General features: G+C 35.0%; 1 protein-coding gene across 1 annotated transcript in view; it reads right to left on the minus strand.

Annotated features, from left to right (window-relative positions):
• Positions 1-14,274, minus strand: part of kcnh8 (potassium voltage-gated channel, subfamily H (eag-related), member 8) — a gene marked incomplete at both ends in the record, with an annotated part of 80,597 nt that overhangs the window by 34,476 nt on the left and 31,847 nt on the right. The window contains 2 exons of the mRNA XM_081376529.1: positions 1,689-1,904; positions 11,673-11,877. Coding sequence (XP_081232655.1) covers positions 1,689-1,904; positions 11,673-11,877 — 421 coding nt within the window. The remainder of the gene's footprint in view (positions 1-1,688; positions 1,905-11,672; positions 11,878-14,274) is intronic.

Consider the following 14,274-nt stretch of genomic DNA (forward strand, 5'->3'; position numbering starts at 1 on the left):
TTCAGAAGAGCTGCCCTGTCATGCAAAAATCTAAACATGTTTGTGTTAGTGAATTGCTCAGTGCAAAGAAAGAGAAGTAATGGGAACCTGGTATTTCTTTGTTCTTTCTATATGTCTAATAGACATGAACAAGTTCTTTGAAAAACATCTATGACCTTTGAAACATGTCTCGTCTTCATGCTCTATGTTGACTATGGTTTCAATAATAAACATACATTTGCATAAAGCATCCATATTTATCCATGCCCATGTTGATTAGAGTATAACAAACTTGAAAAGTATTAATTTAAGGGACATTTAGAACAAATAAAAAAATTGCGATTAATCGCGAGTTAACTCATGACAATCATGCGATTAATCGCGATTAAATTTTTTAATCGATTGACAGCCCTACTATTAACATAATGCTTAGATTAAACTGTTATGATTGCCGCTCATTTAGAAAATTAACTAGCGGTTTGCTATGTAATGTAAACAAAGATATGGAGTAAAAGAGTGTTCACTTATCTTAAATGTTGATTTCAGATGCTTTCTGAGAGCACAGTGCAGATTATGAACAGCAACACTACCAGTATTTGAATGTTGAGCCGCAGCTCATTGGCCGCTGATGCAACAGCAACCAATAAGCTAAGCTATGTAGATAACAAAGTGATCACTACCAAATGAGTTATCTTATCAGCCTGCGCCATCAAGAGTTTCATGCCAGAAGTTGGTATATGTATTTTAAGTCAATTTAAAGGCTTAGGTCTTTTTGCTTAGGTCTATTTTTATTACCACCAAAAATATCAGATTAATCGTCAAAATAATCGACCGATTACTTGATTACCAAAATAATCATTAGTTACAGCCCTACATGACCTAAGAAGTCATGGTGTTTTCTGTTAAAATTTGAGAATTCAACATGGCTTTTTTTTAATCATGCAGCTTGCAAACAATAATTAATGTCCATTGTTCATGATAAATAAAATAAAATAAAACAAATAAAGCTTGATTTAAAAAACAAATAAAGGTTTATAAAATGTATAAAATAAATTTTGTTATTGAATTTTGTAGATGACAAAGTGATCAGCATGGATCCTTTCCATTTCTGTAAAAATCCAACCTATTTATTTATTTTAGAGGCTCTTGTCTCTCTAAGATCTCTGGTAATACACAGGTGGTGACTGAATGTGTACATACATGTTGGGGTGTGTAATTGGGTATTATTGTATTGGGAAGGGAGCAGAACTGCCCGATGGCAAATGGTGACATTTTACAAAATAAAGGCCATGAATTTTGAATGCGAACAGCTGGCGTGACCTCATATCATCCTATTTAATAACAGACAAACATACAGTGTGTAAACGCATGTGGTTATGCAGACATTGATGTTGTTGTTTGTTGTGTATTATTGTATGTTTTTAATTGACATTTTTATTTACTTTCTGTAAATATACACTTTTATACAAATCTTTTTATATACACTTTATTTTATATACACTTTAATACTTAATATCTACAACCTTTTTCAATATTTCTCTATTGTCTTGCACAAACATGTATTCAAACTCATTTTTAGTTTCTAAATAAGCAGCAGACATACAGCCTCCACTTTATGGATCCTAATGATAATCCAAATTTGTTCTACCTCCAAATAGATTTAAAAATATCTCCTAAACTTCAACCTTTCTGCAAAGACACACACACACCTCCGATAAGCATGGTGCAGATGGAGAAGATCTTCTCTGCGTCTGTGTTGGCAGAGACGTTTCCAAAGCCCACGCTGGTCAGGCTGCTGAGGGTGAAGTACAGCGCTGCAATGTAGATGCTCCGCAAAGACGGTCCACTGCTCAGCGTTTTGTTGACCGCTCCCATGTCCTCCTCGTATGGAGACTCCAACCGCTTCCCGAGCTCATGAAGCCAACCTGAAGAGAGCGAGACAAAGAAGAAAGCGTTAGATATAATTAAAAAAACTCACACTAAAATGTGATTGTGTATCAGTTTCATATGTGTCCATATGGTGGGAAAGTATCTCACACTGCAATGACACATAAGCTAAAGGAAATGGTTTATTTAAAAAAAATCCGATTTAAATCCGATCTTCAATTCCCACGCTATATGCAGATTTAATGGAGCGCACGCCACTGAAAGCAACAGATATGAGCTGCATTTTATTGATCATCAGCTAAAATTTCAAAAATCAAAGACCGCAATAAGAGAGAGCGGCAACACCCCGGTAAGATCATTGGTTTCTCTACTTTAATGATGATGATTGTGTTAAGTGTCTGCGACTTACTTTCACTTTGATTTGCGATAGTTTGCACGTTGGCTTAATGAATAGATACTCAGCTTCTCATCTGCAGCGATGCGTGTTCCAGTAGCGTCGTCATATCTGGCTATAACATTAGATATAGCCTATAACACGCTCTCACACGTTTATTTTTTAGCATTTTTGGGAGGAGTACAATTTACATATGTGCTTTCAACAACCAGATGCGTTTACAGTTGTCCATTTTCGTCTGGAATGCGGCCCAGACCACCTCCTGAAGTGGTTTGAGTGATCGGATTCAAATCCGTCTCGAATGCGTTTCGGAGGGCATTTACACCTGGTGTTTTCACGATCGGATATGTATCCGATCTAAGAAAATGCATGAAGTGGCCAGGTGTAAACGGCCCCCAGCTTTGTATAAGGAACATATTAAAATTTAAGTTAAATTTTTTTAATTTTTTTTATTTGCACCTCAAGTGAGCTGTTAACCTCTGTGACAGGAACATAGAGAATTTATTATATATGTTACCGGCAAAGTGTGTAATCCGACATTCTATAGAATGCCTAGCTAATGTATAAAATTAGGTAATGTAATTTTTTGCAAAAAACATCAGGAATTCTATACATTGCCTAGGCATTCTATACAATACCGGGATTACACACTTTGCCGGTGACATATATATATATATATATATATATATATATATATATATATTTTTTTTTTTTTTTTTTTATAAATACAACTTTCTGCAAATTTCATTGGCAGCAATGCCAGGTTTTGGGGCAATTCATCAAATTTTTATAATGTTAAATGTAACGTTTTACATACACTACCATTCTAAAGTGTTTAGGGTCAGTATGATTTTTTTGTTGTTGAAAGAATTAATACTTTTATAAAGCAAGGATGAGTTCAATTGATCATAAACGAAACTTAAGACATTTATAATGTTACAAAAGATTTGTATTTCAAATAAATGCTGTTCTTTTAAAACAGGGTATCTGCACAATTTTTAAAGTCAAATTTAAGGCTTTTTAAGACCTTTTTAAGACCTGTAGAAATCAAAATTAATACCATACATTAGGGGTGCGCAATATTGACAAAAATATGTCTAGATATTTTCAAAGTTTTGTTGATAATAATTAATGATATTTTACTGATTGTGTTTTTGTACTGGTACCCTGGCTGGTTTAGGCCTGTTGTTGACAGCAGACCCACGAAGATATTCATATTTTTTATATTCTATGCCGTGGTCAGTTCACAGTAGTGACCGAAATTAACATTTTTATTAAGGGGCAATATTTGCCACCTTAAATTGATTTCCAGGGGCATTTTCACCTACATATGGACATTGTTTCTAAACGTATTTAGAGGTATGCATTCATTACCTTTTATGTCAAATTCTAACATTCAAATTATATTATATTAGAATAACACAGTACCAATGTTAAAATAAATCATTAAATTAAAATCCATCCTTGCAGTGTAGAGGTGACACAGAAGCAGCATCAAAACTGGCATTAGCCTACTATATTTACACTTCTTTCACAATTGCATAAATAAAGCTATTCAATATTTAAATATGAAATGATTGATCATTTTAACGTTTTAATTAAAGGATACTTTAAATATGAAACTAAAACCACCAGTAGGTGGCGGCAAGTCACTGTCTTAATAAGAGAGTTGTTGGAGTCATTTATTCAACCGATTTGTTCAAATGGCTGATTCATTCAGAAAAACAAGTGATTGTTCATTGAATCGTTAAAATGATTTGTTCAAAAAGCGGATTTCAGTAAAAAAAAAAAATCATCACTGTCTGTTGGACCACGGCTTCATTATAAAATTCTCGTCAGCGATATAAAGTGAAAATTGACAATATTGTGTCCAAAAAGTAACTCACAGTGTTAACTTTATTGTTAATTTAACTGTTGTATAAAATAAATAGCACATTCACAATTGTGCAAAGGAAAACAGCACTCTTGCTCATGTGATATTCTAATATAACAACATAATATGATATAAATATAAGACAAAAACTCATTTGGGGACATCTATAACTGCACTGACACATTACGCAGTGAAAGCAAGCATGAGAGACAAACGCGATGTCAGCTCGCACTCGCAGTGCCTCGTACATAGTTAAAACAATGATTACAATATCATCATAGTTCATAGACAATATCGCACACTCCTAAGCACATAAAGAATGAACTTACAATTGAACTGACATTTACTCGTTTTCTTCTCTCCTCTCGCGTGCAGGAGACAGACGTAGGCTAATATGCTGCCGTAAGTGACGCGAATAGTCACGTGAACAAGCAAATCCACCAAGATAGAATTAAAAAAATAATACGTAGGCCTACGCTAATTAGATTGTTTTAATTTCTAAAGCATTTAGATAAGTCTAAGTCAAAGTGTCATCTAAAATTTAAGACCTTTCATAAGTAAAAATAAGACATTTTTTAAAAACAAATTATTTTTAAGACTTTTTATGGCCTTAAATTTAAAAAATCTAATTTAAGAACTTTTAAGACTTTAAGCATCCGCGGGGACCCTGTAAAATTGAAAGAAACACATTAATCTGTGTTCTTTGTATGTTTGGTTGGGTTTTTACAAGTTTAGTTAAGCTTCCAGTGTTTTCAGTTAATTTTCTTAGTTACACATTATTTGATTATCGTTTAAACCTGTGACTCATTTTGTTGATTGGTTTGTCTGTGTATTTAAGCTCTGTGTTTCTTTCTGTTCCTGGTCAGTTCCCGTAGTGTTTAACCCGGTTGTTCAGTTCTGTTTTTATGAGTGTTTCATTTTGAGTTCTTTGTTAATAAAATACTATACTGCTGCACTTAGATTCTTTACCTCAGGGGTTTTCAAACTGTGGGTCGCAGAGGGGGAAAATGTAGTTTGTGCAAAGTCACTCGGCAGCAGCGAAATTTACGTTTCAGTGAATGACACACACACATACAGCTTAGTGTAGGGCTACACTATATACCAATATTAAACAGAAATCGCGATGTTGCCAGAGCTATTTTCGAATCACAAAGGTTGCGATTTACCTATATATACGCTTCAAGAAAAGTGCAAAATAGTGTTTTCAGGGTCTCAGAGTGACTTGGTTCATTAATAAGCGGCTCTTTAATTGTTAAGGGGCTAATTAATTGTCCACAAAACTGCATTAACAAATGTACAGTTGTACACTGTAGTGTTTCCAGACTTTTGACAGGTACTGTATAATGTAAACACCATGAATAACATTCATTCTACACCATAGTATTTCAATTTGATACATCATTTTAACATGGTACTATCACATTTGTACATTTTTGTAAGGCAGACTTACGTACATGAACTGGTTACATGAAAAGCAGAAGGAACATCTTGCGGCCCCCAAACAGTTTTCCACTAACAGTAGTTGTTTGGAATTCACAGTCAATTCATCAAACAGAGTTTGCCTTCTTTATGAAACAATCCTTGTGTTTGCTGATAAGGAGCGACCCATCAGTTCTCACATACCACACTATCTAAATCCGGGTACCAGAGAGGAGATTCCAGCCCAGCGTTGCTATAGTAACAGCCCATCAGAGCAGGCCGGGGGTCAGTGGTTGGATGCCGAGGGGAAGCTGCAACTTTCCAACAATACTGATAGGGGACCGTGCGGTGAACTCTGGTACTTTTACAGCGATCCGTCATTACAGACCATAGAGAAGCACACTGGGCCTAATTACAGCCCCTCCTGCAGTCAAGATGGAGAGAGGCCCGCGGCACGACGTCTGGGTGACTGGTTTGTTTGCCGTTCGCTCACTCTTTCACTCACTTGGCTGCTTGCTGTCCCTGGTGCATTCTTCCTATCTTCCTCCTCCACTATAACTGTCCATAACACCAGCTAACAGTGTCAGGCTTATCGCGCTTCTTCTGTAACTATAAATTCTGCTTTCCATTCTCATTTGATGTCTTCATCGCTCTCTCTCTGTCTTGCTCCGAACGCATCAGATTAAATCCATTCATATTATGTCCATATTGCAGCTTTAACAAATCCATTACAAACTGAAATGAAACTGGAGAGCCAGACTGCGTTGAATCAATTAACACAGTGTTGCATGATTGCTTCGGTTCAATAATTAAAAACTTAAAGAGATAGTTAATCTCAAAATGAAAAGTCTGTCATCATTTACTCACCCTCATGTTGTTTAAAACTTATTTGAAATCTTTCTTATGTTTAAAGCAAAAGATGTTTTTAAAAATGTTTCAGTGTTTTTTGTCCATATAATGAAAGTCAGTGGAGAATGAGTTGTTTTGGACCCTATTGACTTTTATTGTATGGACAAAAACACGTATCGCTTCATTTGTACATTGTGGCGGTTCAGAAATGTTAGTGGTGCTAAAAGGTTAATGCTCTGTTGCATTTGAAAATAACGTACCAACTTGACTAAACACTACATTGAACCTAACCAAAGCAAAAGAAAACATGAGATAAAAAGGCATCCACTGAAGCAACCATGCCATTTTAGCTTGCTTCTACAAGTATTTTAACTCTTTATTTAGTGCCATAACTAGTGTTTAACCCTTGTGCATCCTTGAGGACATTTTTGTCCTTTTCAGTTTTGTTTTTTGGATCACTTTGCCTGTGTTAATGCTAACTGCATAAAATTTGGCACAGGTGTGTATTTTTATTGGAATTTTACTATTTCATCACCATTTCCTTTAAAAAATCTATTTTGCTCTAGTTACACAAAATACTTCCTCTCAGCGCCTTTTGGACAAAAATGTCCCCATTGAAACCCATTAAAACTGCATTTTTTAATCCCTGTGCCGTTTAACTATAAAATGATGCAATCTTTTTTAATAGGCTTTCATTCTGTTGGCAAGGCTTCAAAATTGACATTTTTACCATTTTTTATCAGATGGTGCCATTTTTTCAGGTTAGGCCTATAAAGCAAATACTCGCTTTATTCCTGTTTTCTGCTTCGGCATATTATAGAGCCAACTGGATAAATTATGCAACGATAATTGTGTGGGTCTGTTGGTATGGATGTCTAAGTGTGGTTTGTATGTGTGTAATAAAATAAAAAGTGTGTTTGTGTGCTTGTAATATTTGAGAGAGAAAAACTCGACTGCAAATCGAAAATCCAATCACTGTGTTCACCAGTGGAGTTTTGCTGGCATCCAATGGGGAAAGTCTGGTACTGCGCCCAAACAAAATCTTACTGAAAGCTCATTTTTTGAGATATCATCCTCAAATTCGGAACACAACCTGTTTAGATTTATGGCTTTGAATTTATATCAGTTTTAGAGTTCCAAATGTTTTATAAAATATATTTTTTATATAAAATATTGATTATAATGTTCATAAATATTTTTCATAAACTTAAACTTCTATAACATTTTTTTGGTTGCACTTTTTTAAATTTTTTCACTTCAACAACAATCTGCCAAGGGTCATCTTTAAAATGAGACCAAACTTAAGTATTTGCTCCCAAGCATAACATTTTTATGAGAGTTTTTTGACTTGGACATTTTTGTCCCTTTTGGACCTATGTGTAAGTTTTTGGGTTTTTTTAATGTTTACTGCATAAAATTTTGGCACAGGTGTCTATTTTTATTGTAATTTTACTATTTCACCCCCATTTCATTTAAAAAAAAATGTTGCACTAGTTATACAAAATACTTGTATATATTTTATATAAAATATTAATTTTAATGTTCATAAATATATTTCATAAACTTAAACTTCTATAAAAAACATTTGGTTGCACGTTTTTCACTTTTTTCACTTCAACAACAATCTGCAAAGGGTCTTCTTTAAAATGAGACCAAACTTAAGTTTTTGCTCCCAAGCATAACATTTTTATGAGAGTTTTTTGACTTGGACATTTTTGTCCCTTTTGGACCTATGAGTAAGTTTTTGTTTTTTGTTACTGTTAACTGCATGAATTTTGAGCTATTATAGAGCCAACTGGATAAATTATGCAATGATAATTGTGTGGGTGTGTTGGTATGGATGTCAGAGTGTGGTTGGTATGTGTGTTATATAAAAAAAAATGTGTTTGTGTGTTTGTAGTATTGATAGAGAAAAACTCAACTGCAAATGACAATGCCAATCACTGTGTGACCAGAGGAGTTTTGCTGGGATCCAATGGGGAAAGTTTGGTACTGCGCCCAAACAAAATCTTACTGAAAGCTCATTTTTTGAGATATCAACCTCAAATTTGGAACACAACTTATTTAGATTTATGGCTTTGATTTTCTAGCCGTTTTAGAGTTCAACTTGTTTCATAAAATATATATTTTATATAAAATAATATTCATAAATAATTTTCATAAACTTAAACCTATATAACTTTTTTTTGGATTTACTTATAAAAAAAATTTAACTTCAGCAATAATCTGCCAAGGGTATTCTTTAAAATGATACCAAAGTTAAGTCTGTGCTCCCAAGCTTCAACTTTTTATGACCGTTTTTTGACATGGACATTTTTGTCCTCTTTGGACCTATGAGTAACTTTTTTAAATTGATGCACAAGGGTTAATGGGACTTGTACCCGAGCATTCTTCCTCGCAAGTGCATAGCTGTACGATATGAGCTACTGAGCAAGTTTACTACTTCAGAAAAGCCATACATATGGAGCTGATCATGTGATGCAAATAAGGCTGGGCGGTCTTACGGTATATATTGTGACCAAAATATAAAATGTCTATTGTTGGACATTTTACTATATAGTTTTTTTGTGGTGTGTAAATATATTCACGTTGCACAGTACTGAGTGATAAAGAAACATGCATGAATGAGAAAATAGAGAGTGGGACATGCTTGATGTTGAGTGCAATAAGCTGTGAAAAAGAACTCCATGTGGTTGGTGCTCCTGTGACTGACACACACCCAAACGCGTACACAGAAAGCACCCCTCTCAGACAGCATGCGATCGTGAATCCAGTTCTCTTTTCCGTCTTATTGCGCTTGAATGGTCAGATATACGCACAATAATGTCCAAATCAAGTCGTGCGGAGTATTCACATAAAAATAGTTGGCTATGTCTTAAATTAACGTAAACAGAAGACTATGATTATTCAATTTCAGTAGTATTTCTTACTACGTTATATAAACCTATTGTAGCTGAAAAAAGTTTTTTTTGTCCTGTAGTCAGTAATTTTTTCCCTAAAAACTCATTTTTGATCACCATATTTAAATACTTTTTCCTGTGAAATGTTTTTTATTCATGCCTTAAAATAGCTTGAATGTAACTCTACACCCTTGCTTCATTAAGTATACGCGAATTCATGAATATGCAAATTAGCCCCACCTCCACTCACACCAGCTCAGAGATCCACTCTGACAACTTTATTGTAGTAAACGCTGCACAATAGCAAGTGGAAATACTGGTTTAATTCAGCCATATATGTTTGAACCAGAAAATGATTCAGATAAAGTGGAAGAGCGAATTATACAGGCTTGTCTACAAGTCGATGTATCAGAATGGTAATGCGTTTTATGTATCACTCTACAACATCAGACACATAACGGTAATTAATATGATTAGCCTTTTGCTTGACTAAGTTATCAAACAGTTAATAATGTGTTGCTAATGTTACACAAACCATGTTCCCGTTCGCCATCTCAGAGCTGCCTTCTAAAAATCATTATACTTAGAATGGCAGTGGAGAAAGGCATGTAGCTCATATTCATAACATCGGAATATACATCATATACATAATTCACCCGCTATATTGCTAAATGTACCTGATTTTTCATATCAACTGAAAAATATACCGGGATAACCTGGCTTCTCTTGAGACAGCATTTTGACAGCAAATGCTTCGCGGCATTTAGTAATGATGATATGCTAAAACCCGCCCGCATGCACGTTGACGTGATTGTTTACAAGATAGTTTGTGACGTAAGGAACACCTGTGATTTCTCAAAATATTTGAGACTGTCTTTTTTTCACTGCAGTTAAGGAGAAAATACTTAGCAATTGTGTTGACATGAATATGCACATGGTTTGTCTTAAAGGGCACCTATTATGCCCCTTTTTACAAGATGTAATATTGGTCTTGGGTGTCCCCAGAATGTATCTGTGAAGTTTCAGCACAAAATTCCCCACAGTTAATTTATTATAACCATTTGAATATGTCATTTTTGGGGCCTGTTTTAAAAAGACCTGTTTTTGGTCTATACCACCTTAAATGTAAATGAGCTGCATATCCCCGCCCTGCTGGACCTAGATAATGAAGAGACTCCGGCACAGAATAAACACGAATGAGAGAATGGACTAAACGTCTCGGAAAGGTTATTTGATACATACATGTATGTACTTATAGAGTTTTAATCGCGTCCCCTTTGCAATTATGGATGTGCAACACACACACAGACACACACACACACACACACACACACAAATTGTGATAATTTTCGCGCAATTTTTTTAAACTTACACACACGCTTATGTGGCAAATATGAGAAGATGGCCAACGTTACAGAACCAGAAAACATATGCTACAGGGAGATAGACGTTTATATACTGTCTATGGAGATAGAGGTATTCATTATACATTTGTTATTGCTGCAAAAAATAATGTACGTGACATAAAACTGTCTGACGTTTGTTGAGACATCCTGTGACGACGACAATAAATAGCTTTAGACGCATTTGTTATTGAACTGGCTGACATCGATTGAAATGACTATTTGCTCATAAATCATAAAATACACTTACTACTTCTGGAGGTGACGTTGGATCGCGAACAGTAGGCAACGATCCACACTTGAGGATTAACTTTGACCCTCGTTCACTAAACAGTCAGTCAGAAAATGATTCTTGTATTTAGGAAGTTTAAGTGGTGCCTTTTCTTCATAAATAAAATCCATCCGCTGCGTTTTCAGTGGCTCTGATGTCAGTGAAGACTAGTATGTCCATTTTTACATCCCACAACAGAACACCTACACTTCTTAGGAGACATTACCGGCTGTCGTTGAAACAATGGCGGTGGCTGGTGTGCAGAACAGATCACCGAGGGCGGGGTCTATGCCAAAACCAGATGTCAATCAAATAACGTCGGTGGGGCTTAGCTCATTTCTACGTCACAATGAGGGAAATCTAGAACAGCTCGTTCTGAGACAGTGCTTGTGATTTATTGAGATAGTAAAAAAACTACTGGGTGGATTTTTATCATTCTAGGGTGGTTTTGCTCACACACTGCCAACACACATTTATGTCCAAACACCATGTAAAAGTGAATTTTGCATAATAGGTGCCCTTTAAAGCATATTAAAAACACCACACAGTTGTATGTATAGGTAATTTTTGGTGTTTTGCAAAAATGTAGGTACTGTAGAAGCATGTTTTCCAGGGAGACTAGGTTGGTTTTCTCTCACATATATACACTTTCATTCTGTCTGTGAGTCAATGAGTAAATTTTGTGTGCCAGTCTCACCTATATCCCAGGTGTCCGCGTTGCTCTCCACTTCCTTCTTGCCGATGATGTACCAGATGCAGGCCATCCAGTGAGCCAGCAGTGCAAACATGGACATGAGCAGGGTCAGCACCACCGTACTGTGCTGGGAGTAACGGTCCATTTTCTGCAGCAGGCGCAGGAGTCTCAGCAGGCGCACGGTCTTTAACAGATGAACCACTGACACCTGGCAGAGGGGAAAGGGGAACTCACATTAACTGTCGAGGATTTGCTCTGCATGCAAGTGCATTTGAGGGCTGAGAAGGGCAGGTGCCTGTCTTGTTAAATGATAGATATAGATAGATATAGTGTGGTGCATCCAAAATCAGTTAAAACCTAATTAAACAAGACAACGGGGTAGAAGCCCTTAGATTCCATCAATAAATCTTTAAAAGTACTGTGGTGGTACTATGGTATATAGTAAAACTATAGTATAACCACAGTAAAAAAGCATGTTCATACAATGGTGCTTTTTAGAAAGCAAATACAGAGGGGAAACATACAATAACTGCATGTTCTCAGGTGAATAGAAATAATACCGCCCACTAATAAACAAGACAATAAATCACAAGAAAAAGACTGCAGTTGTGGGATATGAAGAGCATAAACATACAAACAAAATTGAGAGCAAAACAGTCTGCCTAAGTATATGTTTTTCAGTAAGACAATCATTATCTTTCTGTTCTCTGGAGCTCCTGACTGTGCTCTCCGTCACTGTCATACTGTCAGAAAACAGACAAATGTATCATTAAGGTTAAAAATGGCATAAAACAGTTACCTTCCACTTAATGCTTTTAAAGAAGTCGCTTATGCTCACCAAGCCTGCAATTATTTGATCAAAAATATAGTAAAAGCAGTAATATTATTATGAAATACAATTACAGTATAACGATAACTTTTCTATATCAATATATTTTAAAATGTAATTTGTTCCTGTGATGGAAAAGCTGAATTTTCAGCAGCCATCACTCCAGTCTTCAGTGTCACATGATCCTTCAGATTTAAAAAATATTTCTTATTATTATCAATGTCGAAAACTCTTGTGCTACTTAATATTTTTGTGGAAACTGTGATACATTTTCAGGATTCTTCGAGTAGTAAGTTCCTTTCTTAATAATATTTTCTTTTTTTTTAAATGTTAACCAAACTTTTGACTGGTATGCATTTCATTTTATGTCATCTTTAAGAGCACTAGCTAAATTCATCAGGAATCCTCTGATAGTTTCAAATTCTAAAAAAAACAGTCTGACCGCAGATGACGTAAGTGATGCGAGCAAATCAAATACGTACAGACTGTCAACTAAAGGAAACATCTATCAAAACTTGCAACATTTTTATAGTGTTTACAATTACATCAGTGCACAATTTACCATCAGATGGTTATCTAAGAGTTTATCTCTTAGAACTCAATGCAGTGACACTAAAATTAAAATATTGGGAACAAAATCACAACATCTTCACATTTTTGTGATAAAGATCTTGCATAAAGATGACGTAAAACATATAAATATATCTATATAAAATATGATCAACTGTACAGTATGTCACAAATATGCAAGAAAAACATTCCATTTCCAATTGGATGGATACAATTTTTTTTTCATGTTCAAGTTTCATGGTCAGTAAAAATAACAAGCTGTATTTTTCTGTGTCCCTGTTACACAGATTAACTTACTAATATTAATGACTACAACAATAATAACTATGACATGTAAGTACAAGTAACATGCAATTTAAGAAGTACTTTTAAGTACATGTAGTTCATCAGAACTCGTTAATTTACAATTTACACAGTAAAAATAAAGTGTTACTGAAATATTTATGCTAAAACTTACTGTTAGACTCTGCAGACATGTTATTCTATATATTCAGCATGTATTTTTATGTTTTATGTATTAATACTGTTTTATGTATTAAAAGAGGTTTAAAGTGAATGAGCAAGTGAGAGTGTTTTAAATAGCCCATATATATTCTATAACTATATATATATATATATATATTCAGTGTGACTGTGACTACATAAAAATAACACTCTGTATTAACCTGATCACAAACTTTCACACATGCACACTACCAGGTCAGTAACAGACGCATACACACTGCTATTAGACCAGTTTGTCTAGAGCTTCAGGCAGTAACTAGCCAGCAATATTCATCACAGCCTCTCTTATTAAAATCAGACAATCCCTATGAGAAACAACCCTTTCTCGTCCCTGCAGCATTAAATAATAATCCACGTTGTAATGGCCACAATCTCTCACTTGACAATCAAATATTAATAAACATCAAGAGATCATGGTCTCAGAAGCAAAACCAATGAACATTTATGTCATTAGAGAAACAAAAAGGCTGAACTTAACAGTTGGTTAAAAATTAGATAAGGAGGGTGAAAATGGAGGTAAAGGCCACGGTAGGGGTTCATATACTGAGCTTTATGTGGTAATGTGTCTATGTGAATTAATAACTAAATCACTCATACTGTTAACAATGTTTAGGTGGGTTAAGAGGGAAGGGAAGTAATTGGAAAAGAAATGGGAGTGATAGAGAGCAAAAAGAAAGGAATGGAAAGGGTAGGAAAACAAAA

The sequence above is a fragment of the Scardinius erythrophthalmus genome (assembly GCF_964197995.2).
Source record: "Scardinius erythrophthalmus genome assembly, chromosome: 10".
NCBI classification, from domain to species: Eukaryota; Metazoa; Chordata; class Actinopteri; order Cypriniformes; family Leuciscidae; genus Scardinius; species Scardinius erythrophthalmus.